The 22,618-nt window shown below is 36.1% G+C and overlaps 1 protein-coding gene across 1 annotated transcript in view; it reads left to right on the top strand.

The window, feature by feature from the left end:
• The window catches only part of LOC113235422 (tetraspanin-2A), a 35,006-nt gene extending 20,903 nt beyond the window's left edge, over positions 1 to 14,103 (top strand). Inside the window, exons 2-5 of the mRNA XM_026471103.1 lie at positions 8,592 to 8,789; positions 9,026 to 9,202; positions 12,242 to 12,427; positions 13,886 to 14,103. Coding sequence (XP_026326888.1) covers positions 8,592 to 8,789; positions 9,026 to 9,202; positions 12,242 to 12,427; positions 13,886 to 13,966 — 642 coding nt within the window. The 3' untranslated portion in view covers positions 13,967 to 14,103. The remainder of the gene's footprint in view (positions 1 to 8,591; positions 8,790 to 9,025; positions 9,203 to 12,241; positions 12,428 to 13,885) is intronic.
• Positions 14,104 to 22,618: the final 8,515 nt, after the last annotated feature.

Here is a 22,618-nt window from a genome sequence, read left to right as displayed (position 1 = left end):
CCGTTTAAATTTGAAGAAAATATTCCACCTCTAAGGGTGGCAAACTGGGGGATGAATCCGGTTTCGGGCACTTTCCGGTAACCGATTTCAATAAAACAATAACTCACGCACTTTTGAGGCCGATTAAAAAAAATATATATATTTCAGCGCGCAGGCAAGCTCGCGAACCACGTACACACTATAATTTTTGGTAACATAATATGTAACGGTTACAGTTACAGCTCACTAGTGAGTACCCCGCTTTAAGTTATAAATAATTGATAAATCGTAAAGGTGTCGAATTTCATGATGATAATGCCATACCACAAAAATCTTTATAAAGGCATCATAAGCTATTTCAGTTCGGTTGGTACATTACCTGATCCACCGTATTGACCCGACATAGTCCTTTTAAGTTTTCACTTGTTTCGGTCTTTACATTCCTTGAATGGACAAGACTTTGATAACCAAGAGACTATCAAAGGACACTTAATATTTACATAAAGACATGAATTTTTATGAAAGGGGAAAAAATTCCCAGAAAGATGGAAAACGATTGTAGGTCAAACATGACCAATGTATACATAATTAATTGATAAAAGTTTGTTAATATTAATTTTTTGGAATGTTTTTCACGGACGAAAGAACTTTCTGGCAAATCCAATATTAATGCTAGTTGCTTTCAGATACGAATTCCAGAATTCATTACTTTTGTTCCTATTGCAGTGTTAAAATGAATAAAATAGGAAATAATAAATAAATAAATATTAGACAACATCACACACGTTGGTCTGATCCCAAAGTAAGTACCTAGCTAAAGCACTTGTGTTATGGAAATCGGAAACAACGACGGTACCACAAACACCCAGACCCGACATAATATAGAAAAGTTAATTAAACAGTTAGTTAAACAAGCCACTCGACCACGGAGGCCGTCAAAAGGAAATAAGTAACATTTTGTGTTCTAACCGACAACTGTAAATACGATGTATTAAAATAAAAAACTATTTATTCACAGACCTTTATACAAAAAAATGTCACATTTGGCAACAAGTCAAAATATTAGACTATTAAAAAACTTTACCAAAACTACATTAAACCAAAATCATATAAAAAATAATTAATTCTATCGGATCATTTAAAAAAATATTGAGAAGTAATACTTAAAGCGAGTCTCTTTTTTAATAAAAAGCCCTCAAATAATAATAAAAATGGAATTTCAGCTGACACAGTCAATTTTGTAAAATGGTTAAAAGAAAAATTCTGTATTCCACGAAGGCATGCCTCCTTCAAGTCGGTTTCAGTTCCATTGTCCAAACGTACTAGTAAAGTTTACGGATCATTTGGCAAGGCCGTAGTGTATTGGGAACAAAGTTGTTGTCTCGACAAAGCTTTTCCAGACAAAGCATAATGATGCGTGTGTCTGGCTTAATTCAATTCTTTCATTAATCTCGAGTTTGTATGATTAATCATATGAAACATCACAGTGTTCAACATTCATTTGAAAAGCCTTGATTTTTATTTAACGGAACATAAAAATGGTAATCAGTCTTTATAAAGCAGTAGAGCTCCTTGTGCGTCCAGAGGAGTACTTTTTTTTATCACAAATAAATGCGCAATTGACCTCCATCTCACCTGATGAGAAGTGATGATGAGGTCGGCGATGTAGCATGCACACCTAAATAATGCCTATTCACTCTCGCTTTGGAAAGGTCCAAGTTATGGCGTTCGGGGAATACGTCCGCAGGCAGGGAATTCCACTCTCTAGCCGCTCGTAATAAGATTAATTTTGATTTTTTAAATGGGAGACGCGGTATTTCCCGGCAATGGTCAATCGGCAGGGGTCAGGGACTCAGGTCTAAGAAGCGGCGAACAATACGTGCCGTATCGAGCAGGACCGCTTTCTGCATTTATTATTATTATTATTTATTACTTCGCCGGACGAACTCTTTCACAAAGAGCTGTGCTGCAAACATTTCCTGAATAGTAAAATTAATTGAACTTAAGTAAACAATTAACCTGAAGAACATGAAAAAGTTATTTCTTACTTCATTTTCACTAGTTTAAGTAGCTTAGTATGCACATGTGTCCCTACATGGTCCCATTTCGAGCTATATCGAAAAAGGTCGCAATTTGTGAAGATTGATTGCCCGACAACTTCCCTAAAAGTCTTCTTATCTCCTATTACATTCCTTGGGAACGACTTTCTTTTGTTTTGATAGTTCCACGATACGCACTTTACTTATGTTAGTGTGTTGTTATGCTGAAGTAGTGGAACAATCATATTAATCAAGTAGATTTATGCCAGCAAATAGTCTCGACCAAACAAAACAATAGCACAAGCCTCGTATTTGCCATTATCTCTATGTATGTACACAGAGACACTGTACTAATGTATATATATATACATAGTACAATGAGTAAACCGCAATAAGTGATAGTCATTGTTAAGAATAATTACGTCACGAAACGAAAGACTTGTATTGTAGACAATTATACTACGTCCAACCATTTATTTAACTTTTGACATGTGCATCCCTCCGAAGTTCTGTAATTATTGACATACAACCATCACATGAGTAAAGAAAGGGACTCTTTTATTTTTTAATTTTAGTGAAGCGACGTGCTCTTTAGCTCCGATATTTATCGAGCCAACAGATTATGTAACGATGATTATTCAAGTTGATAAATTTTGTTACCTGTCTAATAAATTATATAAAGAAATGAATAAATTATAAATAATTATAATAAATCCTCAGATTCTTCTCCATATGAACGGGAATCCTCACTTGAATCCTTATTAACATTAATTATTAATTCTTGTGCACACAAATTGTCAAACGCAACATTGCGATCCCAATCAGACAATATCTTCTTTTTGGACTCGCTCATATTCACGATTAAAATTTCTTCATAAATAAAATCGATTATTATAAAAAATCGAATCGGAAAACCCATTAGCATAATACGCTGTCAAAAGTGAAATGGTAGGATGGAGTATAGTCAAACAAATATCATTTTATAGCTCTGTAGCTTCAAGAACTTAAGGTGAACTGTCAAGTGAGATATTATTAAAATTCAAAACATAAAGAATTATAGCTACCCCTTATCAACAGAGTCAAAATGTGACAAACTTATTTAAACTTCCATAATGACACTTCATCTAATGTTACATTATTAAAATTTATTATCGCCGAAGACTAGACCAATTTCGGTATGACCCAAGAGAGACAAACAAAGGTCTATTACAAAGAAAACAGCTGACATAAAAGGTTAAATATTGTAAAAGTTTGAATAAGAAATAAAAGTTCGCTGTGGAATAGATGCGGTCTAATTTGTCAGTTACACGAGGAGTTTACTCACAAAGAGGGAATTACGAATGTTTTGCAACTTCTTATAACAAATTGTACTTTGTTTACGAAATGCATGTTAACGACATCCATCTGACTCAGAAGTTTATCACAATCTTTTCTTGAACCACTTCAAAAACCAATATAGTTCTTGGGGTAATAAAGTCACATGTGATCTTACGTTTATAGTTATTTGCTGTGGGCCACGGGCGAAGCGAATGGATCAAAAATAGAGTCCTGAGCGTAGCGAGGGTTTTAGGACACGAGACGCAAAACAACTTTGCTGCCGAGCGAAACACAAAAAAAAAAACAACTTTTCACCTCACGCGTATAACGAGGAAAATGGTAGATAAAAGAAAAACAGTTGTACTATAACAAAACAGTTTTAATAATCAAAATTAGTTATCGTTGTCAATTTAATGTCAACAATAATAAATATAAAATACACCAACGGATTTCGATTACATAAATAATACCGGAGAAATCGCGTAGTTGAACGTGTCATTACGTTTTATTTTTCATCAAAATAAAAAGTTAGGTGCACCACAGTCCATCGTCGAGTTCGGTTTCCAAAAACCTTTTCCACGCTAACGTGGAAAAAACGCATTTGCAGTACTTACAGTTTAATAATTTATTAGAAAACACGTAGCTATCAAAGCAAAACAGTTAACAAAAGTCAAGCAAAAGGCGCCAAAACAATCACATTTAAGTTTCTAATTTAAATATAAAATTAAAACTCAAAGAGGCCACAAAATATATACAAAAAGATTTGTAGCGACTGCTACGGTTCGCTGCAGACATAAAAAATAATTTCCCATGGTCAATTTACTACGAGAAGCGAATTACAACAATCTTAAACACAATGGCTTCTTAATAGAATAGGTCTAAGAATTTTCTTCAAATTTATTCAACCTGTATAAAAGAAAATGTTACTTTCTAATACAGTGACCTTTTCCCTCATTTAGTCGTAAGACAAAAACAAGGCTATTATGATACCGGTCTCCCCAATGGAAGTGGAAGGCACTCCGAATTAATAAGATTATAAAACTTTTAGCCCGACGTCACCACTACTGTTGTATTTCAGTTGGCTTTTATAAGTTTTGGAGCTCGTTGAAACTGTTATTTAAGTTCAAACATTCAATACCTCAATTAGGTATTTAAGGGTCGTATTCTAGAACTGTACTCAATGCTCGAGTCAGGACTTGAGTATGATTCAAAGCACTAGAAATCATACTCAAGTCCTTGCCATTAGGGTCGTATTTCCAGTGCTTGAAATCATACTCTGATCCTGACTTGAGCAATGAGTAGAGTTCTGGAATATGACCCTTAGTATCATATCTTTTTACTTTCTTTTTTTTAAATACCAAGGGACGGGACGAACAAGTCGAGCGCCTGGTGGTAAGCGACACGCCTATCCATACAAGTTGCAGTGCCACTCAGAGCTTTAAATCGCAAAGATTTTAGGGACACTACCACTGTGCCCGTTGATAGGTTGATAAGTAATTTCACCAGCACCCTCATCCTTCCAAACCGGAACGCAGTAACATTACTGCTTGGCGGCAGAAGGAGGTAAGGAGGCAGTACTTCCCTGGACGAACTCGTACATAATTTCTTAAAGGACGGACCACGATAAAAAATCATATCCAATCACGTTGTGTGATTGAAATTAACAAGATGCTATTTAAAGTGGTTATAATACTTGTTTCCTTCTAACATGTTCAGAGCCATTAAGCAAAATGATTGCAACAACATGATTAAAGTCAATGTTGTTCAGTGTATAGTATGTATGTATGTAGTATGGGAAATCCTATACCCTAGGAGGTACAGGAAAACTGTCTTAGGAAGCATTAGGTCTTTGTTTTGTGAAAACAAATGCCAAATTCGAAAAGCGTTTAATCAAAGGATCCGTTTATTCTTCCATACAACTTTGGCCCAAAACATGTACACACATCAAAAAAAGTTTGCGATCACTTCGAAAAACTGAAATCTTTTTTGTTACTGTTAATTATATTATGATTTTTTCTTCTTTTTAAATTCTTTATTTAAAAATAAATTAGAACATAAAACAATGACCCCGTTCAATTGTTTTTTTCATATAAAAAGGCTTTCAGTCCTAGCTTACGCTCATTCAGAAATCTGATTTAGTCAATTATAAGCGATTCAAGATATTTTTCGCGGAAAGTTGTGATTGAAAAAATGCCAAGAGGATTATCAGAGGTTTTACGAGCTAGAATAGTAACTTTGAGGTAAGAAGGATGTATCCTTCTTGTGTCTTCTTCTCGTGGTGTACCACGAGAGTAATAGCACGCAGACTTGCTATATCCCAATCCTGTGTCGTGGCTACGTTGCAGAGGTATCACGGAATGGGGAATTTAGCTGACCGACCCCGCAGCGGTCGCCCAACTGTTTTGACAGCTGCCCAAAAGCGCTATATTAGATTGCTGGCAGCCCGTGATCCAACAATCAACGCCACTAAAATAAAAGCAGAAGTCAGGGCCGCCTCTGGGCTTGAAGTTAGCACGCAGACCGTTCGCAATTGCTTGCACCAGGCTGGATTACGAGCACGGAGGTCTTGGCGAGCTCCGCTCAATTCCCGGCAACGTCAACAACGAAGATTGCAGTGGGTTAGACTTCGGCAAAATGAAGAAGGTGAGGACGAAAACATTTGGCAAAACTGTCTCTTCGTTGACGAATCCCGAATCAGCACTCATCCAGATAACCGACGTGTCCGTGTCTGGAGAAGACCAGGCGACCGTGAAAGACAAAGAACTGCCACTGGAACAGTTCAGCAAGGCGGAAAATCGGTGTCCTTTTGGGGTGGCATTATGATTGGAGCTAGAACGCCTTTGATCCCGTATCGGGGCTTCATGACAGCAGACATGTACAAAGCAGTTGCTATTGATGATATCGTCAGACCATTCCGAGTAAACCATGGGCACCAATTTGTACTGGTCGATGATAATGCGCCCGCACATCGAGCTCAACGAGTCAATGCTGCTCTTCAAGAATACGATATCACACGATTAGACTGGCCTGCCGGCTCGCCCGACTTAAACCCAATAGAGCACGCGTGGAATGCTCTTAAACGAGCAGTATGGAACCGTGAGCCACGTCCCCAGACAGTTCCAGAGCTCAGGGAAGCCGCTATTGAAGAATGGGATAGGTTACCCCAGGAAATGCTGGATAACTTGATCCTCAGCATGCCCAGGAGGATCTTCGCATGTATTCGAGCCAGGGGAGGAGTTATTTTATATTGAATTCACACCTTTTAATAATAAATTGTTGTTTAAGTTTAATTAAACAGTCTTTTTCTTTCTATGAAATTTCTATCACTATTACATTATGATTAATGGCTCAATTTTTTAAAATAAATAATAAAAAATAGTTTTATATTTTAATTTCAAACAGGGTATTCCTATTTAAAGAAAGCATACAACATAGATTTTTTCTTGATAAAGTTAAATTTAAAGAATTATAGGAGCTTATGCTATTGATCGCAAACTTTTTTTGATGTGTGTATCTCAACTACTATCACATATTATTCAATAAAAAATTACGGTGAATTCATAAACGAAATTAAATAGAATTTATTAATCACTTGTACAACTAAACATTTGTCGTTAAAATAAATGACTTGAATATAAATGACTGACAACCATTGACTTACAAATAAATGGACGACGGGTCTAATACAAAAACCACGAAAAAAATGTCCCAAGTCAACCTATTCGAAATTTAAATTGTAATGTCATCGTAGTATCGCGCTGTCAGTAGAACAAATGAAGACTAAAGCGGAGTTTGGCGCTCTGTATACGATTTTAGCGCCTTACAAGTGCGGACACTTTTTAGCGCGGACCCGACGTCCATATAATTGTAAGTCAATGCTGACAACACAATAATTACATATGGCAATGTCTATGTTTCAAATGGGACGCAACCAGCTGTTGGGATTCATTCATCCCCTGTTTTGCCCCCCTTAGAGGTGGAATATTTTCTTCAAATTGAAATGGGACCACTTCTGAGGTACCCTTTCTTATAAAAAAAGAATCATCAAAATTGATTCACAAATCCGGAGTTATCGCGTAACACAAATACAAAAAAAAATCGAATTGCGAACCTCCTCCTTTTTTTAAGTCGTTTAAAAAGTAGATTCTAATCATTTTTGCAGGTATGTAAAAAATATACTCTAATTCTTTTATTACTAGAGGAAATGACTATAGTAATATAATATTTTCCGGGCTTAAATCGCGTAGGTATATTGTAGTGTATATTGTTTTTTCAAACAAACCAACGGGCCCGAAGGCCCTTTGCTGGTCCCATGGTCACGGCTGACTGAGGTGGTAAAGTCATCAACCAGTTATGTCTAATATTTATATAGCAAACCACCCTATTTTCCCACTATAGTTACAAAAGTTAATAATTAAATACCTTATTTTTAATTTCCCAGAAAACATTCCAATTTACGTTACATCTGTTTTACAAATTAATTCACTTTGACAATATGTATTTTTATTAAGTTAAATTTATTAATAATGGAAATTAGAATAAATTAGAACATATTAATCAGTACTGCAGTCTTGTGTCTGTTTGGGATTTTTCATCAGAGGAAATACTGGATCCCAAACTGGTGGTACGGAGAAACCATCTTCCCTGTTGAAATTAGGATGTTTTTTTTAATTTCAATGTCCACTCACAGCATCCTGGGTAGATAACGGACTTCTTTTGCAAGGACCTGAGGTTTGTTAAAATTCATTGAATGTATAGGTTTATCCATGACATGCTCGCAGACTGCAGACTTGTTTACGTGACGGTGTTTGATATGGATCCTTTCCAAAAACAGCAAAACATCTAATTACAAAACAAACGGAATCACATTTCATCGGTAATTAAATATTAAATATGTAATTTTGCAATTTTCGTTCATTATAGCAAAGCTTAAGTTAACTGGTCGATTTGAAGTGAAACAGTTGACGACACCCGTTGACGATACCCGTCAATTGTTTCGAACTCGGGCTAGCCAATCGGAGCGCAGTTGTCACAGTAATGATATGGCAGAATAGTTTTCAAACAAATTAAATAACATTTCGTCTCTATTTCTGGTTATATACTCGATGGATGAGTCTGACAATCAAATTTACAGTATATTAACAACGACAGTTGAGCCAGCACCAGTAGGATCTACTACGATTACATCCACTGTGATCTAATTCCATTTTGTCTAATTAAATGCATTCACTAATGTATCCATTTCTTTATTTTTAGCTCTTCGGTGTATCCATCTTCGCTCTCTGTCTTTGGATATGCATTGAGCCTGGATTCAACGAGTGGATGAGGATGTTGGAGCTTCAGAAGTACTTCATTGGAATCTACCTCATTCTCATCTGTTCTTTGATAATCATGGTCGTTGCTTTCTTGGGTTGTGGTGCTGCTTTGATGGAAAATACGTTCTTACTATTTGTGGTAAGTGGAAAAACGTGTACAATTTTAATGTTTTTAATTTTTCATGAATAAATAATGGAAATCGTTCATTTATTTTTTTAACCAGAGTAATAATAGTTACACACACATTAAAAGTGAGTCACACAATACAAATTCAGTAGACAGCTAAAACAAAATCCTATTGTAATGTACACACAAACTATGTAAGTAACCTCTGTAGTCAAATAAAAAAAATATTTACTATTAATTGCTTTCAGTACATAGCAACTCAAGCAGCAGTTTTTGTCTTCGGTCTCGTTGGCTCCTGTGTGGTTCTGGACTTCTCGACTTATGACTCCAGCATTCAGCCCCTAATCAGAGAGGTCATCCTAAGAATGATGAATAATCCCCAGCACGAGGGCAGCCGGGAAATTATGAGAATGGTTCAAGAAGGAGTAAGTATCCACTAAGCTGTATTCCTGGTGCAAATAGTTACCAGCTGCTGATACCCGGTATCTTTGAATATGCAGACAATAGCACAGTAATAGGAAGTTTTATAGAAAATTATGCGTCAGGTGCATGTACCTACAGTGAAGAGATCTTGTGTAAACGATCACACAGTTGAATCTAGGCCTGAAAGACGTTTCAGATAGGAGAGATGCGAATAGACAAAGGTTTAAACCAGCAAAACACAAGCTTGCCTTTTCTCTTCAAAACATTGTGTCCTCCACGTCAGTCCGACTTTTCACTTGTCATCCAACTCCAACTTTGGTTCCTATATCGAGTACTTGACAAAAACTTGTGCCAAAAAACTATGCATCATTTTCAAGGTTACATCTGAACAGCTTTCAAATCCCTAGAAAGCACAAGTTCGATTGTGTATCGAGTAATTCTGTCACTTTTACACGGCTATGCCCAATACCAGTTAGCTGTCTTGGACTCAGTGGAGCAAAAAGCAAAGAAATTTATTAGCAGCGACACTCTTGTGGAGTCGCAGCTACGAAATCTCAACCACCCCAGAAAAATAACGTACTTGTCGGTTTGCTATCGGATATATTATGAACTTTTCGTTTTACTTCCAGTTTCACCGTTCCTTCGTCGGACCTCTAGAATTTCGAAGATTTGCCACTCGCATAAAGTTCATAATTTTCTCTTTCCTAATGCATATGTGAGTGTGTGTGTTTTCCGAAAACTACAGTTTAAGGCTATTTAAGACTGAGTGATCAGGCATTTTTTGTGTCGAGATTGTTTGTAGCCAAGAGTGTATTTATAAAAACGTATTATATTTATAATATTATAATAAAACATATTTATTAAGATTACAGTCAATGAAAACCTGTGTGTCGAAAAGCACACGTTTTGCCCCAAGACACGTGATCCCCAATTCGCCTTATTGGTTCTTAAAATCATTTTACAATAATGAAAGAGAACTCTTAATCATGGTTTGTAATCTGCGATTTCCAGTTGCCCATTACCATCCAATCTTTAATTACCATACCGTGTTCTGCTTATTAGTATTGAAATAGAAGCATGCACTAATTCCAAACATCTACAAAACCAACGATGCGAGGACCAATGCATTCACTCACTGGTTGTTGAGTGGAAGTGGGCCGGGCTAACTGATACCCCCAATCACATGACCACAGCTCTCCGGGATTGTTTTGGTGTTGATAATCTCGTTCCCCATACTCATACCCCAAGTTGTCGATTACGCTACTAGTGATGGCTAAAACTAATTTAGCGATTCGGTATTTGAATCGCCACGTCGGTCTAGTGGAACACTACGAACACTAATCAAATGGCTTTGTGTGCAAGCCATTTGATTAGCCATATGAAGAGTAATATATCTTCCAAATGAAAATGACAACACAGTTTTTATGTCTTTAATGAAAATTTTCCTCTGATCGGAGACTCACATTTTAACAAACGACAATAGTATTTTATGCAATCGTTGCATAATGAAGGTTCTACTCGAGTACGGTGTTTAAACCACGAGGTTTTGTGGTGACGTAATGGCGAGATTTTAAGACTTAATAAAAAAAATTATGTAATGATTGCATATAAATTTTTTTCTACGGGTAAATTAAAATAATGAAATACGAACAATATTTCTTTTCTAACAATCAACGACAATAGAGTCAATCGAACACCAAACAAACGCTACAAAATAAAAACCAAACAGATATAATAGAAGTGTCTCTGATCGGCCAACTACTGCTTACATTTTAACCAATCAGAGGGCACTAGAATGTTTGAAGTAGCATCGTAATTGATATTTTATATTGTTTTTAAATACGTAGTTCAGTTTTACCAAATGGTTACACCTTTGTGTAATCATTTGGCAAAATGTACGAAGTTCTTTTTTTGAAACTCATGGAATTTTTAAATTTCATTCAGAACGCGCCTTTGTGATGTGATTTATAACGACAGATTAAAGTAAAGAAATAGAAAAATGCACAAACATGAACGTTAAAGTGGCATATTATTCCATAATTTCTGTACTAACTCCAAATCTATCAAAGACCCATCTATCAATGCAAAGATATATTGCTTGCTACGCTTGAATTTCCCGAACAGGACAAAAAATGGTCTAGTGCAAAAACTTCTGCATTTTATCTACTACCAGATGAAATACGAACGTTTTATGAGTACTCGAACTTGTGAAAAACTGTTTTGGATAACTTTCAAACTATTTTATTTGAACCTGCAAAACGAGTTGTTAAATTTGATATTTAAAAATTGTTCAACTCTTGGTATTCCAATAAAAATTGCATGTTGAAAGCTGAAGAATGTTATTTTTAAATGTACATATAATATAACACAACCAGTGAAATAATTATTTTAATGTAATGGTTTATTTATGAAGCTATGGTAGCCTAATGGTTTGACCTACTGCGTCTCAAGCAGGAGGTCGTGGGTTCGGATCCGGCCTCGCACCTCTGAGTTACTCGGAATTTATGTGCGATATTTAATTTGAACTTTATCATGAGCTTTTCGGTGAAGGAAAACATCCTACAACGTCGAAGAAGGTTAACAACCTTCGGAAAACGTGTAAAGTCCCCAATCCGCATTGGGCCAGGGTGGCAGACTACTAACCTAAACCTTCGCCTGAGAGGAGACTCGTGCCCAGCAGGGGGACTTATAAATAAATAATAAATATTAGACAACATCACATACGTTGCTGTGATCCCAAGAGTAAGTTAGTTCTACACCACAGACCACATAATTTCTTTCTTCCGTGTTCTACACTGACCCGACCGGGGATCGAATCCGGGATGTCCGATATGGTGACACTATGAAAACCGGTGTACAAACCCTCGACCACGGAGGCCGTCAAAAATGGTTTTATTGTTTCTAAATTTAACCCATTATAATAATCATTATTTTGAATACAATCCCACTAATCTCGAATTTCAATTAAATAATCTCATGTTTCATGTCGCAATTCTTCTCAAACGAATTTGAAGATTTTCAATTTGACTTATTCATCTCAGATCGGCTGCTGCGGGGCGGATGGCCCAATGGACTACATCAATCTGAACAAGCCTCTGCCTTCTGAATGCCGCGACTCGGTTACCGGCAACGCCTACTTCCACGGCTGCGTTGATGAGATGACATGGTACTTGGAAGGCAAGACTGGATGGCTGGCTGGTATCGTACTTGCTTCTTGCATGATCGCTGTAAGTATATTATACTTATATAACAGTAACAACAGTAACTGCCTCGGCCACAAAAGATCGCTTGAAGCGTCAGTTCGCTGAAAGCGGCAGCGCCCACCCACGAAGTTTAGAAATTCGCTTACAGCGTCTTCGGTGGTGGGGAGAAGTCAAGTAGAATTATTTTTACGAATTAAATAGTTTATGTTGTTTAATATTTGTGGTGGAATATAAAGTACTTTAAACATGTATTAATGATAATAATGGATATTAATAAGTATTTGCTTTCGATAGTACCCAAATAACAAATAAAAACAAAATTATTTGTTTCAAACGCTAGTATATTGTGTTCCATAGTGAGCAGTTTCGTGCACACTATGGAACTTTCTCTTATAATTGTTCTGGTCACCCGCAGAAAACGCGCCGAACGCTCGTGCAAATTTGCTCGTAGCGAAATTCGCTGCAATATAATAAGTGAATTCGCTAGGAGCGTCGCGACTCGTGGCCCTCGCGTTAGGCATTCGGTATTAAAGAATTCGTAAACTTATTATAGTTATTATAATTTAAATACTGAAAAACTCACCTCAAAAGTTTGTGGTATTTTCGATCTATTTCGCCAAATTTCATTTTGAAAATGGTTAACGGAAAATGAGTGAAATCCAATAAACCAGATTTATCCCCTTTATATAGGATTATATAGAATGGGACCGCTACTAGGGTACCCTCTTTCCAAGAAAAAAAGAATCGCCGAAATCGATTCACAATTTTTTTTTCTTTGTTTTTTTTAATAAATAACGCACACACTCAACATAGCCCCGCACTAGGGAAACCCTGTGTCGCGGGTGCCATGAACACACACATAGACAACCACAAATTACACCCAAACTCACGAGAGAAATAAATGTACGCCATACAAACATTTCTCCCGGCCCGGGAATCGAACCTGGGACCTCTGCGTGGCAGTCATCAGCATGGTAACCGTTCGGCCACGGAGGCAGTTAATGTCGGGGTAATCGTGTAACATGCACAAACAAGAAAATTGCAGTCGAATTAAAAAACTCCTCCTTCTTTATGAAGTCAGTTATAAACACTCTTAACACGACTATTGCTTAAAGGTTTTGTAACATCAATCATAATAAGTACGTATCATAATAATAATAACACACACACGCATAACTCCGCACTCATAACTCTGTATGACGGGTGCCATGGACACACACATAGACAACCACAAATTGCACGCAAACCCAAGAGAGAAATAAATGTACGCCATACAAATATTTCTCCCGGTATGGCAATCGAACCCGGGTCTTCTGTGTGGCAGACCAGTGTAGGCGTTCGACCACGGAGGCAGTTATTTCAGGTTACATAAAAAATAAAATGAAATCGTTGAAACTTTCGACCATTTTTTTATAGTGGCAAGAGAATTTTGATACTAGAATTCACACAAATGAATTCAAAATATTCTGAATTTTTTTCCAGATTGTAAACGCTGTTATGTCGTTGGTGCTAATCCAAGCTGTAAAAAAAGAAGATGAAGAAGCTACAATCTATAAAAACTAAGTATGCAATCACATAATTATGTTTAAAATAGTAAAATAATTAAGAGTTTTTTTTTATTTAAGTAAATATTTCACATAATGTATTCATGTCATTTGATTATGCATTTTTATTCTGCCACCGTTTTATATGTTTAAGTAAGTTTAGATAACAAATACACTTAATTAATAAACATTAGCATTTTATTTCTGACGCTATTTATCAGATAACGATTATCATGTTCATGAACTGCATTTGTCGTACTGCTAGATTGTCTTATTAAAGTTTTACATTTGATAACACTACAATATAACGTTTTAAAGGATGTATCAATACTTAATATAATGTATAATAATAAACATAATATCCTATTAAGGCCCCGTGTACATAAAAATGAACATAATATGTGAAGTGACTCAGATCAAGACAATAATAATTTATTCTTATAATCACGTCAATGCCCAGTGCAAATGTAGCGCTAAATATATTCTAATCTAACTGAAAATTGGCATGTACGGTTTTTGCAGCATACAATACTTTGCTAACTTAACAACCTGCATATGCACGTGTAAATGCTCGTAAAAGACAGTTGACTCGCTTCACTAGCGATAGGCCACAGATAAGCATTCAAAACTATACTGTACACTTTTTACTTAATACATCAACTTATTACGGAAATCAACTCTATATCCTACTCTACTTAATACTACTCCAAGCTTAGACGTTCAGAGAACCATACACAGCATGTCTTCAATCATTATTGGGGGTAAAAATTGATTGTTTATGTACACGACTTATACAGCAAAATACCTTTATAGTAGATAAGTTAGGTTCATAGTAATCAAACTAAGGTATAAGTACCTAAATTAGAACGAAAGTTTGCGAGTCCATCGCAGCTCAAAATTATAATAATTATATATTTATTAAGATTTGTTTTTGTGAAATAAGTAACTCTACTAATTTTGTTATGATTATGAATATAAAAATCGGACACAGAAAAATTTTCGTCGACCCGATGGGACCGTCAACCGTCCACCGTCCGTCAAACCCACGACCATGGTGCACCGTAGCATTGCTCTAACCATCTCAGGCACGGGTACAGTTACCGAGTCGTCGAAATTCTTCTTTGTTCTTGTTATAAGATCTTTGTACTGACTTTTCGCCATTCGTCGCCGCTAGTGACATCCAGTGAGATATTTTTGAATAATAATTATAATCAATTTGTATAATAACCACCTAGATCATATTAATAATGATAGCTACAAAGATTATTTCAAATTTATACAGACACTAAATAATATAATATTTCAATTGTCATATTCGACATTCTTTCTATTTATTGAAAAAATGCCCAATGTATTAGTACTGAAAAAATTTAAATATTCTTTACTGCCAGCTGGTTGAGCAATTTTAACCCGATCAAGCGCCATAAGCCGAGCCCGACATAGGGCTCGTATTCTATAGTCGTATAAGTATTCCATTTCTCGTATGACCATAGAGTATCTAGAAGAATACATTTTTTGTACAAAAAGGGCATACTTGCTTGGGCCTTTAGCATTTAATTTATTTAGTACAGGCAACGGCACATCAGACTACACATTTTTGTTCAAAAATCGCCTCCAGTGCAACGGAACAAGATACGTCAATGTGTAGCTTGATGTGCTGACGTGTGTACTATGTACTGTACGGTTAGTGCTTTTTCCATTGTCATTTACTGGGTTTGAGGAAGATATACATATATGTAAAGATATTTATAAAACGCATATTATAACAATTTACGTGTGCCTTCATCACAGAAAGGAAAGGCACGTGACGCAACATATAAGCGACACAAGCTATTTCTGGCGAATGTCTGCCATCTTCATTCAATATTCAGCTCCATACCACGTCTATCCCTTTTCACGTTATCAAGAAAACTGTCAGGTCTCAAAACGATGACAAACACCGCACAAAGCAGCTGAACGACGTTCTCACCCATTATGCTGATAACAATAAAAAGTATTCGTAACTTTGATAGAAAACAGCTCGCGTCGCCTTGGAAACGCATACTTTAGCAGTACCCAATGAAATGTTCAGAGTAATATGAAACTTTACGGGGATTATTGAGAAGATTTACTGTGCCCATATAATATTCCAGCTTTTTAAGATTTCCAAAAAGATTTTTTGTAGTTTTGCAATAGGAATGAAATTAATGCTTTTCTAACGTAGAAGTAAAGTTCTAACTCATATGTTATTATGTAATTGGTCAAACTTTTTAGTAGCAATAGAGTTCCATGTGAAAGAGTTCGTCCAGGGAAGTACTGTCACTTTACCTATTTCTGCCGCCAAGCAGTAATATGAGCATTACTGCGTTACGGCTTTTAAGGATGCTGGTGAAATTCGGTACACCGGACTCGTCAACCTATGTCTCAGATTTTTATGATTTGAAGCTCTGAGCGTCACTACAACTATTGTTGTTCGTCATTTTGTATCATAAAAAAACTAAGAGTACGTATTATATATAATTACAATCGAATCATATATACTGAAACACGAAGCAATAAGAAAGAAAATTTGTCCTTTATAGGGACGATACATAAATAAACCACTTTCTGAACAAATGTAATGGAACAAAAAAGCAAAAGTTCGAAGCCCAAATCAAAGTCACCCCAAAGTTTTCTCACAAAAAAAACCGGCACAAAACATTTTGTCTTGATTGAAATAGTAGGAAGCGCGAATGACACTGTGCAAACAGTCTGGCAAACAATAATTTCTTTTGCCACAGCCTTAAATACACAAACTAAGGAAATAAATCAACTGAACGAAGCTTCAGCTAATGCGTTATATTTTGAGACATACTGTTACTGCACTTGACGAATAAAACACATTGAAGAATAACTTAAATCCAAACTAATAATAAAAATGCGAAGGTAACTCTGTTTGTAACATTTTCACTCCTCAACCGCTTAACCAATTTTGATGAATTTTGGTATTGGGATAGATAGGACCAAGAAGAAGGACATAGGCTGCTTTTTATCGCAACAATAAATCTTAAAGATATCTGTCTATAATACAGTAGGCTACTCGAAATATTTATTCTAGACAGACGAGGTCGCGGGCACCAGCTAGTTACAATATAAATGTACATCACAATCATTAACGAGGTAACTTATATTATCCTCGTTCTAAGTCTCATATATAATGCTACGGATTTCCTATAAAAAGAAGCGCACGATAATGCTAACCAAAACTTTTTAGCAAGTCCAGTATTTCAGGAACTGAACTAGACTTGTGGAGGTTTTGTGCCAAATTGCTTTTGATTTGGCAATAGTATGAATAAACTTTCCCAAACCGAACTACTTTGCGTCAGCAATTCGACTTTGCCGTGGAAATTGGTCAAATTTGGGTCAAGATATTGAAGGCAATTTTGAGAAATTTTAGGTCGATTGGAAAACTTTTATACTTTATAAAATATGTCTCTAAAACAATTTTTAGACTAAAAATAATACGGTAGTTCGCCAAAATTCTGCAAAGGTTTTGCAAACCAGACCATAAATCCCAAGACGTAAGATTGATCACAGCCTTTAGCTCCGCGGGCAAAGCGGTCATCTGTCTCCATATTCCTTGTTTACACATTCACTACAATGAAAACAACGCTAGCAGCGAAACAGGGAGTCTTCACTTTGACTTTTCCGTTTGGGACTCCGGTCCATTTCCTCGACATAACTACGAGCGACGCGACGGAAGGCGCCCGTGGCTTGTATGAATTTTCCTGCAGCACAGAATACTCTATCCAACATAATCTGATCCATCCCATTTTCCTTGTTCGTCGTAAACTAAGAACAATAAATGTTAGTTTCTGAACAATTTCGGGCTCTTTGTGATATTGTTCCGTCAATCGCGAAACGTATAAGTCTGTTATCGGTTCATTTGCTACTGTAATAAGTTGTGATCCTTCAACGTTTGACGGGTTTCTTATTGGAGGAAATATTGAGACTTGTTGACGTGTATATTTCTGATCTAGTTCTAATAAGAATGTAACTTCTATTTAAACACTGAAAATCTATACAAACATATGTTATGATGTACGCTATACACAAATAACAAGTTCATTTTATTTTTCTACATGTAGCAATAAATATAATACAAAATAATATGCTTCATTTTTATTCACTTCATCTGAATGTCAATGGCACGCAATAAAACAAAATACAAAAAGAGAACCAATATTGGACCTTCTTTATATTCCACTTCTATAAAGGGCAAATCAGACAATTGTAGCCCGTATTTACCGTCACCGTTTCTAGAAAGACCCAATAGTCTGAGCATGTGCTTCATACATCCGGACGAGGGCTAATATCCGGTGAATGGTGTATAGTCAACAAACAGACTTAGAACAAACAGAAGTGAGCCCCGGGCCTAACTTACTCCCGCTAATTGTTTACCAGCCGCCAACTTTGTTACAAATGGTTGCTGATATTCGTTTTACGAGTTATCTGAGATGAGTGCTAAATCAAAGTTAATTTATTTCTTATGTGAGCAAAGAAACTTTCGTCATGCGTCGAAGAAGATTGCGGCAAAGAGCAGCCGAGCACCGGGATCGATACACCCTTCTATGTATAGCCAATAGTTAGGGTCAAAAGAATGTTAATAAAACTCGTGGAATGGCGGTTGAGAGAGTTCATTTTCATAGACAATGTTCTACTTTAAATGTACAGTCTATAGACAGCTATCTTAATCCTTATTATTCCTTATGATACCAGTAGATGGCGTTAAAATGCTTATTTTGATATTAAATATTAACACCCCAACTATATCAAAATAAACAAACAAGCAACTCAGGAAATTACATACATTAGAACTCTTTAAATTTATGTACAATAAAAATAAAATCCTTTTTTAAGGATACCAAGTGTTTTCAAAAAAATTATTATGCTTTACTTAGTTAACAAGTCAGCGGACATGTTGGTAGTAGGCAAATATTTTACTTCAATAACATTGTTATTAATTATCTCTCTTAAGAAATTATATCGCACATCAATGTGCTTAGAGCGTTTGTGAGATTGATGGTTATTTGCCAGGTTCAGTGCACTGTGACTATCACTGTATAATATAACTTTGTTACAAAAACCTGTTATTTCTAATTCCAGGTGCTGTAAATACATGGCTTCTCGACCAGCTTCCGACAAAGCCATGTATTCTGATTCACAACTGCTTAACGCCACAGTTCGTTGTTTTCTACTTTTCCAGGAAATAGCAGAATCAGATTTCATTAAACAAAAATCCTGTGTAGAACCGTTTGTCCCTGGCGTCACTTGCCCAATCAGCGGCTACATACCCAAACAGTTCTGCTCTTCCCTTGGAATATTTTAAGCAATAATCTTTGGTTTTTAACACATACATTAAAATTATCTTCGCATAAATCCAATACGAATCATTAAATTGACTTAAGTAACTTACAGAAAAAACTATATCTGGTCGGGTCAATAAAGCCAAGTACATTAAGCTACCTATCAATTTTTGATAAGGTAACTGCTCTTCACTAAAGTTTGACTTTTCTATATTTAATTTACATTCAATGGGAGTTTCAGCTGTATTACTGTCAGACATATCAAGTTTTTTTAACAATTGCTCGATACGTTCTTGATCCATATTAACAACATTTGTGTTTTTCTCAATGTTAACTCTCATACATAAATATTGTTTGACTTGACCCAGATTTTTTAATTTAAATTTATTGCTCACGGCTTCTATAAGACAATCAGATTCAGATTTACTATTTGAGAATATCAAAAAATCATCAACATAAATTCCAACAATTGTTTTCTTGTTTCCGTTATATGTTTTTATAAAAACACAAGGCTCTTTATAGTTTACTATATCCTAAATTATATAATGTTTCTTCTATCCCTTCATATCATGGGAGGGATGACTGTTTCAAGCCATAAAAGAAGAAAGGCTGTTGTGACATCTAATTGAGTAATATCTATATCTAGCTGTACACTCAAAGCAAATAGTAACCGCAAAGTTGAATGTTTAATTACCGGAGAAAAGGTTTCTTGATCCAGCTTTTTGAGTAAAACCTTTAGCTACTAGTCGTGCACGATACTTTTGAGGATTTTTTTAACACATTGTACTACAATTGCGTCATCTGGAGCATCAACGACTTCCCACACTTCGTTGTCTTTGAATGACTGCAGTTTCTCTGCCATCGCCTGCAACCACTGTTGTTTCTCAGGACCTCTGATAGCCTCTACATTTATCAAAGTATTGGCAAACCCATACCTCTCAGGTTGCTTCCTTAGTCGCTTTGGTCTCTCGATCGTCATCGATGAATCAATTCTCTTTGTTCCATGTAAAGTGTCTTCTGAATGTTGTTGCTCACCTCTTGCTTCAGTCTGCACATTCTCATCTTCAACATCAAAGAAATCAGATTCACTTGAGCTTGACTGGTTAAAAGATTCTAATTTAACTACAGATTCTTCCTTTAACTTCCTCACTGAATCCGTGTCTTCTATGTAAACAATAACCATATCTGGATTTTTTTCTTTTCTAAAATCATTACATCTCTGCTCGTTGTGACTAGGTTCTTCACTGCATCATAAATTCTATAACCCTTGACATTTTCACTAAATCTCATAAGTATATGTTTCTTGGATTTTCTGTCCCATCTGGTTCTTTGCTCTTTTGGCACCTTGTACCATAATGGGGCTACCAAAAATTCTTATATGCTCAAGATTGGGTTTTCTTCCAGTCCACGTTTCATATGGAGTTTTTTCAATTCCCCTAAGCTACCATTTTCATTACTCATTTCTTATCAGTTCGCTTACTGATAAGAGGTTATACGTAAGACTCGGCACGCACAACACATTCTTCACGTTAATTTCGTAATTGAGACTAGTTGTGATTTCTACGTCTCCCGAACATAAAACAGGACCTTTTGTTTTGTTTGCAACGTAAATTTCTGGTACAATCGGTGAATATAGCGGTTTTTTCAACTAATTCTCATTCGCCGTCACATGCATACTGGCACCGGAATCTACGTACAGAGTCAAGAGCACGTCAAACTTTATGCTTAAAACTTAAATACAACTCTATGCCGCTTACGATAAGAACGGTTCAAAGTTCAAAGTGTCAAGCTTAATGTGCTCTTGACTGTACCAATCACTTTTACTGAAGTTTCCACTAAGAAAAGCGACGTTCAACGGGTTAGTCTGTTATTTCTTCTCTTGTTTTTCATTTAAAAGTGGACATTGATTACGATAATGGCCAGTTTCCTCGCATTTGTCAGGTTATTGTTTTCGTGTTTCCGACTTTAGAATTTGACGCATACGTAGCCTGCAGGCCATGTTTGCTAGTGTTGCCATATTTAATTTTCTTTTTGTGCCAATTTTTTGCTGCTAATGCCGAGTTATATTCCGTTTCACTCACTTCGACAGATTGCATATCCAACAGTTTGGTTTTAATTGAATCTGCCTTTATCTTGATTCCAGAGTGTTCGATGGCCATGATCATTGGCATAAACTATTCTGGCAAACCGGCTGGCATCAATGAATTAACTCATTCATCGTTGATGTCGAAATCCGTACCAGTTAATCGCTGCGAGATTTCCACTATTTACGTCACATAATTCGTCATACCTTCACAGTTTTCCAATCAGAATGAAATGAGATGACGAAGCAAAGTTATCCTCCCCGAAAATCCTGAATCGTCGAACAAACATTTCAACGTAATTCATAATTCTTTCGTGGTCTTTGCTTGCTTTATGTGCACAAATAATGACGAATCAATAGTGAAAATCAATTTTACACGTGCTTTTGCATCTGCCGCGTCTACATCAGCAGTGTGTGAGTCACGGACGAGCAAATTTTCCACCGCGAATGCCCAATCGTGGTAATTCTCACGACCTTTTAGGTTCGGCACGTTCGTTAGAAAGTTGGAACTCAATTTTAGAACACAAATCACAAAAATACTAACAATTAACAATTAATTTTGATTATTAAAAGACTGGGCACCATAACCTAATAAAACTCGTGGAATGGCGGTTGACAAAGAGAGTTTATTTTCATAGACAATGTTCTGCTTTAAATGTACAGTCCATAGACAGCTATGCGTATCTTAGTCCTTATTATTTCTTACGATACCAGTAGATGGCGTTAAAAGCCTTATTTTGATATTAAATATTTGTTAAAAGTCAAGTCTTTACATTTCAAGTTCAATCTATGTACGATCATTATCAACTCATATATACGTCCTGCTGGGCATGGCTCTCTCATTCAGGCGACGTTTTAGGTCACAGTCCGCTCACAGTCACTCTGGACGAATTCTGGTTGGACTTCACACTTTTTCCGGGAGTTGTGAACCTTCTTCAACGTGCAAGTTTCATTACAATGTTTTCCTTCAGCTCATGGTAATTTTCAAATTAAATTTCGCACGTAAATTCCGAAAATCTTAGAGGTGCGAGTCTGGATTCGAACTCATGAGTTCTGCTTAAGAAGCGATAGGTCAAACCATCAGGCTACCACGGCTTTTGCTATATATGAAGCTTGCGGTCAAAATTACGCTCCTATAAAATAAGTAACGCGTTCAAAACAATACCGTCACTAAACATAAATCTCGCTTTTTTTTTAATTTAAGCATAATTATTTTCTTAAACTTTAAATGGCATTTTTTGAAACTTAGTGACTGTATCAATTA

This window comes from Hyposmocoma kahamanoa, unplaced genomic scaffold (genome assembly GCF_003589595.1).
Source record: "Hyposmocoma kahamanoa isolate Upper Pololo Valley unplaced genomic scaffold, ASM358959v1 87, whole genome shotgun sequence".
Taxonomy (NCBI): Eukaryota; Metazoa; Arthropoda; class Insecta; order Lepidoptera; family Cosmopterigidae; genus Hyposmocoma; species Hyposmocoma kahamanoa.
This window is presented reverse-complemented; position numbering and strand designations above follow the sequence as displayed.